This window comes from Strix uralensis, chromosome Z (assembly GCF_047716275.1).
Source record: "Strix uralensis isolate ZFMK-TIS-50842 chromosome Z, bStrUra1, whole genome shotgun sequence".
Lineage (NCBI taxonomy): Eukaryota > Metazoa > Chordata > Aves > Strigiformes > Strigidae > Strix > Strix uralensis.
Window position 1 is genome coordinate 90,755,407 of NC_134012.1, and position 19,195 is coordinate 90,774,601.

At 60.3% G+C, this 19,195-nt stretch overlaps 1 protein-coding gene across 11 annotated transcripts; it reads right to left on the reverse strand.

Annotated features, from left to right (window-relative positions):
• Positions 1-822: 822 nt before the first annotated feature.
• On the reverse strand, positions 823-16,852 carry TPM2 (tropomyosin 2). 11 transcript variants are annotated; one of them, XM_074856766.1, is made up of 9 exons: positions 16,656-16,852; positions 15,619-15,744; positions 9,272-9,405; positions 5,965-6,082; positions 5,772-5,842; positions 4,924-4,999; positions 4,732-4,794; positions 4,173-4,242; positions 823-1,126 (listed from the first exon to the last, which is right to left on the reverse strand). In XM_074856766.1, the coding sequence occupies exons 1-9, from the start codon at positions 16,767-16,769 to the stop codon at positions 1,044-1,046; spliced, it is 855 nt and encodes a 284-aa protein (XP_074712867.1). In that variant the 5' UTR covers positions 16,770-16,852; the 3' UTR covers positions 823-1,043. The 11 variants fall into 11 exon arrangements, with proteins under 11 accessions (XP_074712867.1, XP_074712868.1, XP_074712872.1 ...); XM_074856767.1 differs by lacking the exon at positions 4,924-4,999 and adding an exon at positions 5,448-5,523; XM_074856773.1 differs by lacking the exon at positions 823-1,126 and adding an exon at positions 2,265-2,359.
• Positions 16,853-19,195: the final 2,343 nt, after the last annotated feature.

A 19,195-nucleotide genomic window follows, 5' to 3' on the forward strand; every position in this document is an offset into this window, starting at 1 on the left:
GTCAGCATGAATTATGTTTTCTGGCAGCATGAGGCTGTGCTTTTAAAGGGATATCCGCCGGGTAGCATGGGACAACAGGGCTCAGTGCACATCATGGAGGGGCCCGAACCAGGGGGCAGGACTAGATCATGACTTTGGGCATCCCCAGGAAATCCAGCCCGTTTTGGTGACAGCGATGAGACACATCCTGCTGCTCCGCTCTTTGTGTTGGAGAAAATACAGCAAGCCAGGAGGAAACTTCCTGAACACTTTAGGAAGTGGTTGCCTACTGCATTAATATTTGCTAGTTTATACAGCTGTCCCTCGGGCAGGCATTCAGCAACTGATAATAGAAAATGCAACTAGTACACAGGGTAAGACCTGGAGAAGACTCTGATAACTAATAATGAGTGCATGTGTGGTCACATGCTTGTAAGCATCTTCAGGTGGTATCACGAACCATGAAGCAGACTCCATGAAGAGATCAAAGACCTTGTGGCTTTCCCAGGTGCCAGGCAGGTAACATGCTGGCTGTGGAAGGGGACACACCAGTGACATATGTCTATCACTGTGCACTTGAAGAGGATGGTGAGTTTGGACTGAGCTCGAGACATGGAGGTTTCCTGTGCATCACAAGGAAGCGATAGGGACAAGGGAATTCAGCCCAAACCGTATGCATTATTGCTCCCAGCCCCCCACAGCCACAGAGGACATCCTTACACCGGCCATACCCACCCTGGACCCAAGCCCTGGAAGAACCTCCTTGCACGGACTGGGAAGGGAAACCCCCACCACATCTCCCAGTGCCTGTGCCCGCCCACAAGGACCAAGCGCACCCGTCCATCTTGTCAAACTGCTTTAATATTTGGACATGAAGACAGGACAGAGCCAGTCAGGCTGTGCACAGACAAGATGCCCCTGAGCCACAGTGTAGGGCTGCAGGGTTTCCCTTCTCAATGGATGTGTGGATTTGGCCAAGACGCAGTTCAGCTGATGATGTCCTGAGCATGCCAGTGGGGTGCACGTGGAGGGTAGGGAAGAGGGATGGGGCTCCCCAGTGCAGCTCAGAGGTTGTTCAGCTCCAACAAGGTCTGGTCCAAGACCTGGTGGATGCCCACGTTCTCCTCTTTGGCACTGGCCAGACTCTCTGTGAATACAAGGGATGCCCAGCCACACACAGACACAGCCCAAGCATACCCAGGTGCAGCCGGACCCACACACACCACACCAAGCACAGACACACACACAGATGGACGTTTCAGTATGGCAACAGCCTCCAGCCGAGCAGGGTGACCCTGCGGAGCAGAGTCCACGCAAGCACCCCTGTCACTGGCAGGAATGAGCCCAGCTGCTCTGGGACCTGCCGGGACAGCCAGGCTGGTCACTGGGGGCAGGCAGTCCCCGCTTTTCAGCATTCCACCCTCCCATGGTGCCCCATTGCCCATGGCTGGGCCCTCCACAGCACAGGTACTGGTGGTGGGTACCATTCCTTGGCCAGCCACCAGCACATCCTGCTCTGGGGCATCATCACTGGCTGTGGGCACGTGCACAAACCCTCGGCCAGCAAAAGAGGAGAGCCAGTGCCTGCTGCATGACCCAGCAGTGCTCCATGAAGAAAAGGAGTGAGACAGCAGCCCAGGAGGGCAGGCAAGGAGGACAGCAAAGAGAGAAGGAGCAGATCTAACGCGGCTGCAGGGATGGGCTCTGCCAGGCAGCCTCCTCTGGTGTCCGCTTCCAAATGGCACCCTCATTCCCTCTAGAGATGAGGATGGGATGAGAGCTCTGCCTACCCAGCCCCATCTTCCAGCACTCCCTCCTGGGCTCTTCCCTGTTCCCTGCCTCAAATTTGGGGTAGCAGGTGCTGCTGGGTCCCCAGCTCATATCCCAGCTCTCCCAGCACCCTGCAGGGACCCCGCTCTGAGAGGATCCTCCCTGCGCAGTTTGGGGTGACCAGAACAAGGAGGAAGAGGCTGGCCACCGACTGGGACAAGGGGAGGAAGGCAGCAATCCAAACCACTGCATCCCTCCCTGGCAGGGCCAGGCTCATGCCGCAGGACAGCAATCACTGCGTGGGCATCCCAGGACATCACAAAACCCCTCATTCCTCTCCCAAGAAAAACCGATCAGCTCCAGAGGGGCTCCTTGTGCCCCCCAAGGAGGGCGGTTGCCCCCAGGGGGATAAACCAAGGCTCCACACCTTGCCTAGTCCTGGCAGGGACCAGGTAGGGGCTCCCAGCCCTGAGCCAGCCTGGCCAAAATGGAGCAGGGTGGCTGGGCTGGGACCAGGAGCTCTGGGCAGCTCAGTTGTTAAGTTCGGTAAGGATGACCCGCAGCTCGTTAGTGAGAACGCGGTTTTTCTCGGCCTCCTGCCGGGAACGCTCTAGAGAAAACAGAGACGTCAGCACAGCAGAGAGAAGAGAGAGAAAGGCGAGTTAGTGAAAAGAGACAGCATTCCCCAAAGCCCTCACTGGAAATCCCGCAGCCGCCCAGCCAGCAGCGGGGACAAGTTGGACTGGCAGGAGGAGGCAGCCAGTCCCGGGGCACGGATGGGGCTGAGGGTCCATCAGTTTGGGAGCTGGGTTCTGAGGCAGGGTAGGATGCTGAGGAAGGAGGAGGAGGAGGAATCAGGGACCCATTTAGGGATCGCTGCTGAAGGGTAGAGTCAGCCCCTTCATCGAGGGAGTGTGATGCAGGAGAGCTGTCAGGGCTGAGGTCACTGCTTGCAGGCAGTGTCTGGGAGTGGGGATGAGGAATGAACGGGACCAGGTCTAACCCTGCTATTTCAGGCCAAAAGAGTCATGGAGAAGATGGCACAAGATGAGGAAAGCTGTGTACGAGAGCCAGGGGGTGGTGGGGGTCATCCCCCAGGCCGAGGCACAAAGGGCCCCGTCCTGCTCAGCCTGGCAGTGTGGGAGCCACTCGGGGCCCAGCCACGGCCACCTGGGGGGTCCCACGGCTGCCAGCTGCCTGCAGCCACCTCCTACCACCCCGCTGTCAGCACCCGTGTGAGACAGGCAGGAGATGAGGGACAGAGTGGCATGAAGAAAACGAAAGAGAAACCAAGGAAAGAAAATGCTTTATTGAGACCAACTCAGTAACCCAGAGGGACAGAACATAAAAGAAAAGTCATGAAATGCAAACTGAAGAGCGATGTGCAGAGGACAGGAAGGAGGCAGGGGTAAGGGAGGAGCCAGGGGTCTCGGGGCTGCCTGCCTGCCTGGGAAAGGGCTGCCTGCACAGCCAGACCCGATGTTCTATCCCCTGGGTCTGAGCTTTGGCAGTGGATGTGCTGCTTCCCCTGTGCGGGTTGTCCCCCACCCTGGGCCCCACAAGCAGCACGGGGGAGCTTTGCTGGGGGGATGTGGGGAGCAGGTGGGCCCAGAACTGCAGCATCCCCGGTGCTTCTGCTGCTGGGGAGCCAAGGAGGGGGCTGCTGGAGGGAAGGGCTCCTGGGCACAGCCGTGTTCCCCACTGGGCAATGCTGGGGCACGGACCTGCAACCGCACAGGCACTGTCCGCCCCGCATGTGGGGTTTCCCTGCCCTGCCAAACACCCCTAAGCACCTACACCTCGTCTCCCCACAAAGAGGGGTATTGCGGGAACACCCCAGGCCGGCTCCTGTCCCATAGGAGCCAACGGACAGGCACAGGCTAGGAAGGACAGAGGTGGACAGAGCGGGCAGGGAGAGCAATAGGACGGGCGGGCAGGTAAGTGGCCGAGCTGGGGAAGGGAGAAGCAGGTGGGGGGGTGCAGTGCTGGTGCCCTGCGAGGGGCTCAGAGGGAGGTGATGTCGTTAAGTGCATTGTCCAGCTCCTCGCTGATGGCTTTGTACTTCATCTTCTGCGCATACACTTCGTCTGCAGGCAGGGGGTGGGCAGGGGGGCAGGTGGTGGAGCAGGGTGGGGAGTGGGCAGCAGAGAAAGAGAGAGTAGCTGTGAGCAGGGGGCTGAAGGTGACGGGAGCGTGTGGGCACAGGCAGCGTGGATGCAGCCTTATTCCCCACCCGAGGGCAGAGCCCAGATGCCAGCAGCTCTGCACTCCCATACCAGACACCATGGCACCCAGCCTCCCCCCTCTCAGGACCCCTGCCCACCCCCTCAACCCCACCCAAGCCCTGTCCAGCCCTACCAGGGGCACTCTGTGGCCAGCGCTGCCCAGCAAAGAGGGACACATTGCCAGTGGGGACATTTTACCTTCTAGATCATCGATGGTTTTCTCCAGCTTCGCCACAGATCTCTCCGCAAACTCTGCCCGGGTCTCAGCCTGTGGGAGGACAGTGGGGTCAGGGTGAGCTGCAGGGCATGATGAGGATGGTGCAGGCTGCACCACACCCCATATCTGCCCCATCTGTATCTCTGGTACCGTTCTCCATGAGCCCTTCCCTGGGAAAGGCAAGGGACAAGGGGCCCATGGACACCCACACCCTAAACTAGAGCAGGCTGATGGGTGAGCAATTGCATTGTGCATCACTTGTTTTTTTCCTCCGGTTTTATTTCTCTCTCTTTTTGTTACATCCCTTTTCATTACTATTATTATTAATTGTTATTGTTGTTATTCTATTTTATTTTAGTTATTGAACTGTCGTTAGCTTAACCCACAAGTTTTACTTTTTTTTTTCCTATTCTCCTCCTCATCCCACTGGGCAGGGAGGAGTGAGTGAGCAGCTGCGTGGTGTTTAATTGCTAGTCAAAACCCACATGGGATGGCAAACTCGTACCTGCAGCAATGCCGCGCCAGCCCCGCACCCCTTACCTCCTTCAGTTTTTCCCCTAGAAGCTTGATTTCCTCCTCATACTTGTCCTCCTTGGTAGAATACTGCAGAGACAGAGACAGGCACCCATGAGCCCAATGGGATGCCTCCATCCGTCCTTCACCCCATCAGGAGACCCCAGCACCCCCACAGCCCACGTACTGCCCAGCCCCAGCAGCCCCGCCCGGTCCTACCTTGTCAGCCTGGGCCTCCAGGGACTTCAAGTTGTTGGTGACAATTTTCAGCTCCTCCTCTAGGTCACCACATTTACTACATCCCAAGCAGGGGCCGCCAGGAGGGGGAGCGGGGCCCGGGGTGGGCAGGAGAGAGGGGGAGCAGAAAGAGCAGGTGCGGGGAAGGAGGAAAGAAAGAGAGAAAACAAGTTGAGAGAGGAGAAAACAGCGCAGGTGGAGAAGGAGCAGAGCCGCTGTGAGCGGGAGCTGCTGGGACACATCCATTCATCCATTCCTCGTGCTTCCCTGCACGGACATTCCGTGCATCACCGCTGGCCGGGCTCCCACCAGCCCCACTGACAAGGAGAATAGGCATGGAGGGATGGCGGAGCGTGCCCAGCCAGTGCCCGCTGGAGAAGGAGGCGCAGGGAGGTCGGTGGTGGAGGCAGCGGTGCACAGAGGAGAGAGGTGGCTCGCGTGGTTCGAGAGACAGCGACAGAGAGAGGGGGGCTGCTGCGCATTGCCCCACGCCCCTGCCCCAGTACCTCTTCCTCTGAGGCAATGAGGGATTTGAGAGTCTGGTCCATGGTCCGCAGCTCTTCTTCCAACTGTCTCACTCGGCTGGGGTGGAAGAGGGGCACCCCGGGGGGGGACAGCAGAGAACAGGGTCAAGGATGTGCTGCTGGTGGGCTGGCATCCCCCTGCCCCCAGCCTGTGAGCCCAGGGACCATCCTGACAGCAGACTCTGCTGCTCCCAGGGAGGAACATCCCCATCCCCATGCAGACATCCCTGTCCCCACGGCTGCCAGGGATCTGGGGCAAGGGCTGCGTGGCACCCCCGCGCGCTGCCCGCCAGGAGCTCTGCTCACCTCTCCGCCACCTCTGCTCTCTCCTCTGAGCGCTCCAGCTCTCCCTCAAGGACGACCAGCTTGCGGGCGACCTGTTGATGGCAGCAAGAGGCACGTGTCAACCCCACACTTACCCTGGCTGGGTGCACAGGGCTGCGAGGAGGCGGCCCTGGGTGCTGCTGGGGTTTCAGGACGGGGGAAGGGGCGCACACACCTCCTCATACTTGCGGTCGGCCTCCTCAGCTATGTGTTTCGCCTCTTTCAGCTGCATTTCCTGGAGCTCCATCTTCTCCTCATCTTTCATGGCCCTGTTTTCGATGACCTTCATGCCTCTGAGGAAAGCCCAAGCCAGATGATGTTAACGCCATGGGTCAAGGTGGCACCTGCTCTTCCTGCCTGCCCACTGTACCCTAACCCCACCATCATCCAGCTCCAGACACACGGGACATCGCCTGGAAATGCTGGCACTCGCTGGCCACCCCACACAGTAGGGTCACATCAGTGGTACTCCAAGGATGGTCGTGCACACAATTACAGCAGTGGAGCTGGCTCCAGGGCCATGTTCCAGAATGAGGCAATGTGGCTACGGTGCCTCTCAACCAGGCAAGTCCTGAACCCATAATTTGGCAAGGAAAATGTGTGCAGCCCAGGATGAGCCAGCAAGAACCTCCACAAAAGCAGCCTGACAGGCCAGCAACCTTTAGGAAATGCTAGAAAACATCCTGTGGCAAAGATTTTTCTCATTCACAAGCAGAGGGTCACCAAACCCCTGTGAACCCCTGCAGCAGGTAGTCCTACAGACTCTTCTCCTCTCACTTGGATGCTGTTGCTCAAACTGGTCTTTGCCAATGGAGGGAAGAGATCACACAACTGTGAGGAACGCTGTGACATGTCCAGGCACTCCCATACAACCTGAGTGCCCTCACCTGCGCAGCTCCTGCCTGGGAAACCTGCTTGCCATGAGAATGGGGCAACACACTTTGCAGGACTGGTTTGTTGAACCAGGCTGGTTTGTTCTCAAAAGCTGACCTTTCTTCCCAGGCACAGATGTCATCTCTTGGGCTTTTGTTCAGCCCTTGAGTGTAGGAAGCTGTTCTGGGGCAGAAAACAGGCTCCAAGCACCCTCTGACTTTGGTTATGGCCTGATATTTGTATAAACATCAGATCAAATTGTTAAGATCTTATGGGTGCCCTGGAAATTTCAAAGCCATTTTAAGAATGTCTGTATCTGGGGGACTTCTCTGTGTCATGGCTTTGCTCTCTCCCTTTTGGGTCTGCAAGAGGGCAGTGAGGAGGGCACACAGCAAGATCACTACCCAGGACTACAGGAGAGCAGACTTTGGCCTCTTCAGGGATCTGCTTGGCAGAGCAACATGGGATAAAGCCCCGGAGGGAAGAGGGGCCAAAGAAAACTGGTTAATATTCAAGGATCACCTCCTCCAAGCTGGGAAGCAATGCATCCTAATAAAGAGGAAGCCAGGCAAAAACACCAGGAGTCCTGGATGGGTGAATAAGGAGCTCCTGGACAAGCTCAAACACAAAAAGGAAGCCTAGAGAGGGTGGAAGCAAGGACAGGTAGCATGAGAGGAATATAGAGAAAGTGTCTGGGTATCCAGGGATCAGGTTAGGAAGGCTAAAGCCCTGATGGAATCAAATCTGGCCAGGGACATCAAGGGACAACAAGAAAGGGTTCTGTAATTATGCCGGTGATAAAAGGAAGACTAGGAAAAATGTGGGCCCTCTCTGGAAGGAAAAGGGCCACTTGGTCACCTGGAATACGGAGGAGGCTGAGGTACTCAACTTTTCTGCCTCAGTCTTCACCAGGAAGGGCTCCAGCCACACTGCCCAAGTTGCAGAAGGCAAAGGTGGGGACTGGAAGAATGAAGAATCGCCCACTGTAGGAGAAGATCAGGTTTGAGACCATCTAAGGGAGCTGAAGGTGCACAAGTCCGTGGGACCTGATGAGATGTCTCTGTGCATCCTGAGGGAACTGGCGGATGAAGTGTCTAAGCCACTATCCATCATATTTGAGAAGTTGTGGCAGCCTGGTGAAGTTCCCACTGACTGGTAAAGGGGAAACATAACCCCCATTTTTAAAAAGGGAAAAAAGGAAGAGCTGGGGAACAACAGGCCAGTCAGTCTCATCTCTGTCCCTGGCAAGATCATGGATCAGATCCTCCTGGAAAATGTGCTAGGGCCCATGGAAAATAAGGAGGTGATTGGTGACAGCCAACATGGCTTCACTAAGGGCAAATCATGCCTGATGAATTTGGTGGCCTTCTACGACAGGGTTACAGCGTTGGTGGATAAGGGAAGAGCAACTGATGTCATCTACCTGGACTTCTGCAAAGCATTTGACACTGTCCCACACAACATCCTTGTCTCTAAATTGGAGAGACATGGGTTTGACTGATGGACCACTCGGTGGATAAGGAATTGGCTGGATGGTGGCAGTCAACAGCTCGATGTCCAAGTGGAGAGCAGTGACAAGTGGTGCTCCTCAGGGGTCGGTGTTGGGACCTACATCTTTGTTGGCGACATGGACAGTGGGATCAAGTGCACCCTCAGCATGTTTGCTGACAACATCGAGCTGTGTGGTGCGGTCAACACGCTGGAGGGAAGGGATGTGCCATCCAGAGGGACCTGGACAGGCTGGAGAGGTGGACATGTGTGAACCTCATGAAGTTCAGCAAATTCACGTGCAAGGTCCTGCACATGGGTCAAGGCAATCCCAAGCACAAATACAGGCTGGGTGATGAGTGGATTGAGAACAGCCCTGTGAGCCAGTAATGTATGCTCACAGCCTAGAAAGCCAACTGCATCTTGGGCTGCATCAAGAGAAGCGTGGCCAGCAGGTCAAGGGAGGGGATTCTCCTCCTCTACTCTGCTCTCATGAGACCCCACCTGCAGTGCTGCGTCCAGCTCTGGGGCTCACAGTGTAAGAAAGACATGGACCTGCTTGAGTGGGTCCAGAGGAGGCCAGAAAGATGATCAGGGGGCTGGAGCACCTCCCCTGTGAGGACAGGCTGAGAGAGTTGGGGGTGTTCAGCCTGGAGAAGAGAAGGATCTGGGGAGACCTTACAGTGGCCTTCCAGTACTTAAAGGGGGCTACAAGAAAGATGGGGAGGGACTCTTTATCAGGGAGTGTAGGGATAGGACGAAGCATAACGTTTTTAAACTGAAAAAGCGTAGATTTAGATTAGATCTAAGGAATAAATTCTTTACTGTGAGGGTGGTGAGACACTGGCACAGGTTGCCCAGAGAAGCTGTGGATGCCCCCTCCCTGGCAGTGTTCAAGGCCAGGCTGGACGGGGCTTTGAGCAACCTGGTCTAGTGGAAGGTGTCCCTGCCCATGGCAGGGGGGTTGGAACTGGATGATCTCTATTCCAACCCAAACCATTCTATGAAAACCAACACAAACCCCATAATGCCACTTCAGAGGGACCCCATGGCGATACCATGGGGGCTGCCTGTAATCAATAGGGACCTGATACCACCGCCGCTGTCCCTTCCCTTCCCACCTCTCGCTTTCATCAGCCGCCTTCTCAGCTTCCTCCAGCTTCTGCAGGGCGGTGGCCAGGCGCTCCTGGGCTCGGTCCAGCTCCTCCTCCACCAGCTGGATACGGCGGTTCAGAGAAGCCACTTCAGCCTCAGCCTGGGGGAGCAGAAACCCCTCAATCATCCCATGTCTCACATATATATATATATTTGTGTATTTTTAAAAAAGGATCTTCAGTGGTTACTTCTGCATTCGCTATTCAGAACACCCGTTGGCACTGTGCAACAAGCCAGGGCTCACTGGAATGGGGTGCCCGACCATCCATCCCCTCGCCTTTCTATAGGGACAACAAGTTTTCTCCATCCCTACCACCCCATTTGACACTGGCTCCTCCCAGCCACGCAACCGCAGCCCAGCACGTGCGGCCCCTCCACTGTGTCCTCGCACCTCTGGCTCCCGCCCCAGGGAGGGACAAGGGGCATTCGCTGGGGTAGGGTGGCTGTAGCAGCCGTGCCGTCACGGGGATGGTATTTGGGGTTTGCAGAGCAGTGAGTAAAGGGGGAGGAATGCCCTGTGCGGCTTCACTCCTGAAAAGGAGATCAGAGCTGCTTGTGGATTTCCTGTTTACGGAGGCAGCAGAGCAAGCCGGGAGCCTCTCCTGCGGGAACCCCCCCAGCCCCGTGTCTGAAGCCAAGCGCAGCGCCCCCCAGCTGATGTTCAGCACAGTGATGAGGGCAATGGAGCAAGTTGCCCTCGGCAGGCCGGCACATGGCCAAGCTGTGGCTGCCAGGCCCCACCAGACCGGGGCTCCCCACTTTCCCAGGCTCCCCACGCGTGGGGCTGGGAGCTCGGACCGGCCAGGAGCAGTGACCCTGGCTCCCCGCCAGCCCCTTGACGCCTGGCCTCGCACTCTTCCCATTCGGTAAAGGTTCCAGCTTCATCGCCACCGCTGGGAAACGCTGCCTCAGCAGCTCCTGGCCCCACTCCCCGCCAGGGGGACTGTGGGGAAGACAAACCCCGGGTGCAAAGGGATGGGTGGGGATGAGACCTCACCACAGGGCGCAGCCCCGTGCACCAAGAGGCAGGGAGGCATGCTCCAACCTTTGGCTTATTCGCAGGTATGACCAGGCCTGGCCAGCTGCAGCACCCGGCCCCCTCTGGCCTTGTGCTCCAGCACCGGGAATGCCCTGGGGGACATCGGCCAAGCAGGAGGACTGTGGGAGCAGCGAGGGGCTGTCACCCTGTGTGGCCCCGCTGAGCACCCACAGTCCCCCGTGGTTATTCGGCAGGGTGAGGATGGGCGCAGCCGGCACCCCTCCGAGCAGGGCAGCCTGGCAGCATCCCAGGAGGGCAGTCAGCCCCACGGCTGGCACAACAGCCATCTCCGTTCCGTTAACACCCTTTTTCCGGGCTCAGCAAGGGTTTGTCCCTAGCCAGACTGCCCAACGGGGAGCTGGGGCAGGCCCCTGCAGGGTGATGCTCTGTCTGTGGCATCTGCCTCACCTTGTTGGGAGCTTTCCTCCCAGGGAATCACCCCCAAAGTGGGTCAGAGCTGCCCAGATGGACACTTGGGAACATGAGCTCTCCAGCAGCTCCCAGTGACCGGGGAACCCGATCTGCAGCTGCAGGAAGGGGCTGTTTCCTCCGCATACAGCCCAAGTGACAACAACCCGGGTACCGCACCCAGCTCTGCCGCTCCTGATATGGTGAGGATGTTAAAAGAGTGGGCATAGGAAAAAGAAAGGAAAAAAAACCAGCCCCAACAACGATAAAAAAGACAAACCAGGAACAAGCTGCAGCTTGGAAATGCCGTCCCACTGCCAGAGTGGAAATTTTGGCCTGTGGCAGCATGAAGGGGTGGCTTGTCCCCATGAAGGGACAGGCTGGAGAGTCAAAGGCTCTGTGACTGCTGCGGCCCAGACCGCAGAGCCCGCTGGAAGCCAGACAAGAGCCTGGGCGTGGGATATTTAGCAGTGCACACCGCCGGCCTCTGAAGCAGGGGATCATTTCCCAGGATCTGCCTGGCCCCACGCAGAGCCAAGGCAGAGCTGGCCGCTGACCGGTGCCCCCCCCTCAAGCTGGGGAAGCCCCGGGGAGTCCCCGGCGAACGGAGCATCCCTCGCAAGACCCACGGAGGAAGCAGCTGGAGGAGGCAGCCCGGAGGCCGGGACGCTGCCCGAAGCCCCTTGCCCCAGGGGGGCGGCTCTCGCCAGCTGCCGCGGCACCTGGATGGCAGCACCCTCCAGCCCCGCCCGGACCTCCAACGCTGCGACCGGGGCCGGGGGGGACAGCCAGCCCGGCTACCGGGGCAGGGAGAGGTGTGGGGGGGGATTGGGGGAGGCGGCCGGGGCCAACCCGCGGAGGGAAGGATGCCGGCGGGAGGGCCGGAGCTGGTGGGGCATCCCGGGGAGCTGCCGGGGCTCCCCCCGCCCCACGGCGCCGTGCCCCCCACCACCCCACCCCACCCCGGCCGGCCCTTACCCGCTCCCGGGCCTGCCGCTCGGCATCGGCCTCCCGCTGCAGGTGCTCGGCGCGCTCCTCCGCCTCGTCGGCCACCTGCTGCAGGCTCTGGATCTTCCTCTTGACGGCGTCGATGGAGCTGATGCCGGCCATGGCGGGGGGCTGCCGGCGGGGAGGCCGCGCCGCCGAGAGCCCTTTGTGGGATCCGCCCGGCTCGGGCAGGAAGCGCTCTGGCAGCGGCCGCTCCCGCCGCCCGCCCTGCCTCCATCCCTTCCTGCTCCTCCTCCTCCTCCTCCTCCTCCTGCTGCCACCGACCGACCTGGGCCGCCGCTCCCCCCCCGGGCAGCGTACACAGACCCCCGGGCAGGGTGCGCGGTGCCCACTCCCAACAGGGACAGTCCCCGCATCAGGAGGGGTGCACGCTCCCCCTCACCCCACCACATGGTCCTCCCCAGGCAGGGGTCACTGTCCCAAACTGCCCCCCCAAAGGAAAGTGGCTTCTGGGCAGGGCACACTGTCCCCCTCCCACGCCGAGCAGGGCCCATGGTGCCCTCCCAGGCAGGGGAGCACAGGACTTATCCTCAGGGCACACGGAACCCCCAGGCAGGGCACAGAGTGCCCCCCAGGATAAGGGACACAGCTCCCCCCCACCCCCTGCCAAGGCAGGGCACATAGTCCCCTCCCTGGGCGGGGTACATGGTGCCCCACAGGCAGGGGTGCACAGTCCCACCGAAATCCTCCAGAGTGATGGAGAGGAGCCCCGGGAGTCCATTTCCCTGGGGAAAAGGCGGGTCCGGTGAGTCTGGGAGCGCCAGAGCCCGGCCCCTGTGAGTCCCCACGGGCACAGGAGCACTGTATCCACAGAGATCCATGGGGCCCACGGAGCCCCCTCCACCCCCCGCTGCCCTAGGGGCTCTGCCCTACGGGGGAGGCCAGTCCCCCAGCTCCTGGCTCTGCATCCTGGCCGGGGCACATGCCCTGATCCATCAGGAGGGGCTGGTGCTGGCAGCACTCAATCCTCCCTTAAGGAGCTCTGACAGCTCGTGGGCAGCCCCGGCTGCACTTCACACCTCACAACAGGGACACTAATTCCCACGCTGACCCCACCAGCTGCCCTCGACTCCAGGGCCAGGGGTCCTGGGGGGGACCCGGCCACAGTGCTGGCTGCGCCCTGCAGCCCCACATCCCCCTGCCAAGCGGTGGATGATGTGGCACTGTGGGTCCCCTGGGAGCACATGGCCTTGAGCTCGGTCTTGGTCTCGGCTGATCCTGTCCTGCTCCCAACCCAACACCTGGGTGCCAAGAGTGCTCCCAAGCTGGCACAAGGGGCCCAGAGCAGAAACGGGGCTCCCTGGCAGCAATAGGGCCAGGGTGAGCTGGCTGCAGGCAGGCGGGGGGCAGGTTGGGGGGCAGCTACCCTTGTCCCACAGTGGCCAGGCTGGGTGCCTCCTGCTCTGGCCCCACCCAGGGATGCAGTCACTTCCCAGCAGAGCCCCGTTCCCTCCCACCGGCTCGGGAAATCGCCAAATAAGAGCAAAGTCTCGGCAGGGGAGAGCAACCGGGGCGGGAACTCGGGGAGAAGCTTTCGGGATCATGGCCTGGGAACAGCGGAGTTTCCCTGGGCCCTGCTGGTGTGGCTGGGGACAGGCCACCAGCTGGGGATGTGGGGGGCTGGAGGGGGCCACTCTGGCTAAACCTGGTGTCCTGGCTGCACCGTGTCCAGCAGCCCCTGCCCACATCCTGCCCAGGGCACCGCGGGCTGTCCCTCCTGGGGACAAGAGGTGATGGGGCCGCGGTGCCCTCGCAGAACTGCTGGGAAGGGGCTGCCAGCACCATGGGACTGTCAATCAGGGGTCAGGTGCTCCCCGGTCTGTGCCACCATCCATCCCCCCTCCAAGTGCCCAGGTGGTCACATTCACACCCCTTAGTGCAGCCCCTGCATGCACTGCCACCCCATGCTGGAGGCAGGGCAGTGCCAGAACAGGGAGAGATTTATTCTTTTAAGGTATTTGTTGACATTTTTGCTGAGAGCAGGAGCCTGCCTGGGTCACTGTGATGGGCCCTGATCTGGCCAAGGGATGGGAACACTCTGTGCTCACAGGAACATGCTGTCCTGGCACCCAAGGGGAGCACATGGGTCCCTGGGGAGGTGAGCGGCTGCGCTCTGGGGGTCTACCCTGCTCTTCCTCTGCTGGAGCTGGGAGCTGCACTGCTCCTTGTCCCGAGGAGGAGGTGACACCAGCCCTAGCACTTAGTGCTGTCAGCACATTCAGGTCCCTGGCGCAGGGACCTGGTGCGTCCCAGAACCCTGCACACAGCGCAGTCTGTCCAGGCTTCAGCATGGACCTGGGGTGGCTGTGCTGGTGATGGACTCCCAGCCCTGTCCGCAGCACCCACTGCAGCCAGCCTGCCCTCCCTGACGCTACTCCTTCACCATGCCCCCCCTCCAGCCCTTCCCTGGCAGGGTGGGTGGCTCCCATCCATCGTATCTTCTGCGATGGGACTCTCCGTGCCGAAGCCTGCAGACTTGCTGAGCTGCTGTGGACCAAGAACAGTGCAACACACCCTCCCCTCCCAGGACGGCATCACATGGCCCGCTGCCAGCAGCAAATGACTCTGCACCCCATGGCCAACGTCTGCCCAGTGCCACTGTTTGCTCCTTCCTCTGAGCCTCCATCCACGCTCAGCCAGACCCCACACTGAGTTTGCCCCATCCTACACCAGCACGGATCCAGTCAGACCAACATGACCACCACCACACACAGCAACCACCCTGCTCAGCAAGACATGCCTACCCCATGCCAGGATAAATGTGCATTTCCAGAGGATTTTCAATGTTTTAACTACTTGGTTTAGTATCTCATTAAAACAGGGCAGGTCCGTAGGGTCAGCAAACAAGGCTGGGGAGCTGCCTGGCCATGCCCCGGGGGCTCCAGGCTGCCCCAGAGACTTGTGCTGCTGCTGCTCGTCCTTGTCTGCTCACCCCTGTCCTTGGCGGCCACCTCAAAGATTTGACGCATCTCCCCCATTTAGCTCCATAAACCAGCTGGGATTGAATTTTTTGTTCTCAATCCTAAAAAGCTTGGCCATGCCATGTTGGCTGTGCTCCAGCCAGCTCCCCTTTAACTTCTCCTCCAGTTTCCAGGGTTGGTTTTCATCAAAGAAGGATTGGCTATCAAAAGGAGGATTTATTTATAGGGTGTCAAATACCCTGTGTGGCACTGCAGGTCGTTATACCCTGTTCCTGAGCGTCTCCGTGGCCGCACACAGCTGTTCCACCCTTCATCCTGGCCGGGCACAAGCCAATTTCAACACCTTCCTAACATCTCCCCAGCGGGATCCATTTTCCAGGAGAAGCATCAGTCATGGCACTAAATAAAACTCTTTCTGGCCTTGCCCTTCCCAGGGTACAGGGTGGCACATTGCACCCCAAAATGACTGAGTCCCCCTCATGCATCCCAAGCATCCTTCCTTGCAGCCAGCACTCGGCAGCTGGCCATGGCAAGAGCTTTATCCACTTCTCTACTCTTTTCCCCTTTCCTGCCACGGTTTAGCAAGTGCCACTGAGTTTTTCCTACAAGCACTGCAGAGGTGCATGCCTGGGGACCAGTGACAATGGAACACTCGTCCCTGTTAGCTCCACAGAGCTGGGCAGGCAGCTGCCCACAAAGCTCCAGGTGGGACCAGCGACCCGAGCGGTGCCCGCTGCAGCTGGCCTGGGCCCTGCACCCCGAGCAGGATCCATCTGGCCCTGCCCTGCATCTCCGCCTGGTTCAGTGTCAGCATCGCAGGAATGGGATCCTGACAGTCTTCCCCACGGACGCTTTCCATATAAGGCCCCCCTCTTCCTTCACCCCCCCCGAGGTCCGGCACCCGCGCATGGGAGGAGTTGCTGGCATGCCTACGTACGTCTGTAGCTTTCTTCTCCGCCTGCTCCAGCTTCTCCTGGGCCTCCTTGACGGACTCAGAGTACTTCTCCACCTCATCCTCTGTGCCCTTCAGTTTCTTCTGTAGGCCCTGCTGTTCTTCCTCCAGCTGGGGAAGGGACGGAGGACGGGTGTCAGGGGGGATGGCAGTGTCCCCAGGGCTGGGGGTGGACTGCCACCCTCCTCCTGGGGCCACCCAAGCTGGGGGCACAGCAGGAACATACAGACATACTCCCTCTGTCAACTTTGGGTCCACATGTCCTCAGGGAGCCCTTGGTCCCCAGGGCCAGAGCAGACCCCAGCAACCCCCACTGGGGGTAAGGGGGTGGTGAGCTCCCTCCCTCTGTAGGGAACTGGAGAGAGCCCAACCTGGAGACGCAGCTATGGGGGACACCAAGAAGGTCCCCATCTCTGTGTAGCTGGGGTGGGAGTACGCTGTCCCCAAAGGTCTCCCTGTCAGAGGCATATGGAGGTGGCACCGGGGTGTCCCACTGAGGTACAACATGTGTGGGGGGACCGACGTAGTAGTCAGGAGCAACAGGCTGGGGCACCTGTCCCTAGGGATGGCCACCCAGCGGGGTGAGGTCCCCAGGTACAGGCACACAGCGGGGTGAGGTCCCTGGAGGTAGGGACCCAGTGGGGTGAGGTCTCAAGAGCTGGGCATCCCTAGAGCTGTGACCCACAGGCAGGATACCCAGAGAGACAAGGTCCTCAGGGCAGGACACCCTTAGGACGGGGTCCCCAAGCTGGACACCCTGTGTTGGGAAGTCTCGGGGGCTGGACACACCTACAACAGGGTCCCCAGGCTTGACACCCAGTGTGGGGAAGTCCCCACAGCTAGGCACCCCTAGGGCAGAGGGTCCCCAGGCTGGACACCCATCAGGAGGGGGTCCCCAGGGCTGGACACCCCCAGAGTGGATGGTCTCCAGCCTGGACACCCCACAGGAGGGGGTTCCCGGGTTCGCAACCCTTAAGGCAGGGGTCCCCAGGCAATGCCGGGGGAGTCCGTGGGACACCCACCTGCTTGCAGCGGTCCTCCGCCTGCTTCTTATCGGCCTCCGCCTGCTCGGCGCGGTCGATGGCGTTCTCCTTGTCCAGTTTCAGCATCTGCATCTTCTTCTTGATGGCTTCCATGGTGGCGGCGGGGCGCGGGGCGGTGGCGGCGGGAGCACCGGGGGCGGCGGGAGCACCGGGGGCGGCGGGAGCACCGGCACTGCGCCCCCCGCCCCGCCGCGCCGCCTAAGAGCCGGGGAGGGGCCGCGCCGGGCGGGGGCCGCCCCGGCAACTCCCCCGCCGCCCGCCAGCACCTTTTAGGGACAGGCTCGCCACCGGCCGCCGCACCGAGCGGGGCGGGGGGGGGCTGGAGGGGCGGCACCCCCGCGGGCACCACCGCAGCCCCGGCGCCGGACACCCACGGGGGCACCGAGCGAGGGACACGCCGGGGTACTGCACTAGGGGCACCTCGGGGGCAGTGCGAGAGGGGCACACGGTGTACCCCTGTGGCACCGGGCAAGGAACGCCCCGGGGCAATGCTCTAGGGGTGCCCCGGGTGAGGGACATCCCTGTGCGAGGGGCACCCCGACGCACACACAGCGCTAGGGGTACCCGGGGGGACTGTGAAAGGGACACTGCAGAGCACGGCACTAGGGGTACCCTGGTGGCACTGCGCTGGGATACCTTGGTGGCACCGGGTGAGAGACACCCTTGTGCGAGGGATGCCCTGGGGCACTGTGGAAGGACACCCTGGGGCACTACCCCAGCTGGCACTGTGTTAGGGTACACCCCGGTGGCACTGAGTGAGGGACACTCCAGTGGTGCTGCACTAGATGTACCCCAGGGCACTGGACTAGGGACACCCCACTGGCACTGGGCAGCGGACACCCCGGGCCAGCGTAGAAGGGGTACCCCAGGGTCACTGTGCTACGGACACACCAAGGCACTGCGTTAGGGGCACCGTGGTGGCACTGGGTGAGGGACACCCCAGTGGCACTATGCTAGGGGTACCCTGGGGGCACTGGATTAGGGACAGCCCAGTGACACTGTGCTAGGGACACCCCAGACCACTGCATTAGGGGCATTTCTGGTGGCACTTCCCCAGTGGCACTGGACTGGGGGGAACCCCTGTGGCCTCTCACCACTGTGGGGAACATGCTGTGTCTGGCCCTGGGCTTGGGGACTGCATGGGCTGGCAGCATGCTGTTACTGTGCCCCAGGGACACCATCAGCCACTCACCCCCAGGGTTTGAGACCTGCCTCTGCTCCAGCCAGGGCTGTCCCCGCACTGGAGGCACTGCCCTGGGCACACCCCATGCCCTGTCACTGCACCCGGGGCCTGAGGGACCCTGCTTGCTGGTGCTGGCTTGGGGGCACCTCAGGGGCTGGCATAGCACTTGGGGACACCCGTGGGCTGGCACTGATGTCTTGGGGACACTCTCAGGCTGTGTTGCACTCCGGGATGCCCACGGGCTGTGACTGCAGCGGGGGACACCCATAAGCTATGATTACAATCAGGGACGTCACAGGCTGGCACTGCAGAGATTCCCACAGGCTGTGATTACACTCAGGGACACCCATGGGCTGTGGTTGCACTTGGGGACACCGTGGGCTGGCACTGCCCATGTGGGGAGAATCCCCCAGGAGAGAAGCAAGCAGAGTCCCTGACCTCTTCATCCAGCTCCTGCATCATGGTGGGGCAGAAGGGGCCCTAGCTCCATGCAGGATCCACTTCCCTACTGCCTTGTACCCTGGTGCCACCGTCCCCGGCACCCACAGGGACACCTGGCACATGTGCAGCCGCTAGGATGGCATTTCAGGGTGACACAGGGTGCATGGGCAGCCCACCACCCCTCTCCATCTTTCTGCTCTAAATAAAGTGTATTCCACAGGCAAAAAAATGCAAACCCTTCAGATCCCGTCTCCTCCAAAAATAACCCGGGCTTTAATAATGCTCGTAAATGCTTCTGGCGCATTCCCAGCTGCAGGGTGGGCTCTAGGCCGGGGGGGTTGGAAAGAGCCGACAGAGGGGCCGCAGGAGCCGTGCGGCACGTGGGAAGGCTGGGATGAGACTGGGACACCCGGGAGGGGTGTGCAGGCTCCCCTGGCCCATCGCCCCAGGGCTGCATCCAGCCCTTGCCTGCTGCAACTTTTTGGCATCAGTGGTGCAAGCAGAGAGGAGCAAGAAGTTTTTGAGAGTTGGAGGAAGTGGCTTTCTAGGAGCCCTCAGCCCCCGGCTGTGGGGGGCATAGGAGGGACGGGAGGAGCCGAGGGGCTGCTGACGCCATGGGGAAAGCAGCAGAAGAGCCGTTGCTGGACTCTGGAGAGCAGCTATTAATACTGACAATTTAGGCACATATTTGGACAAGGAGAGTCAGTAACCACCAGCCCACGGCTTCTGAGGGGAGGGGGAAGATCCATCTCAAGTCATTCCTGGATGAGGATGGATAGTTTTCTGCAAGATGCTTTGGCCTGGAGCAAATTCATGGGCTTGGCGCACGGGGGAAAGATGATGCTGTGCATGGTGCAAGCGGCCAGGTAGTTGCACTGGAGCCAGGCAGGGCTTA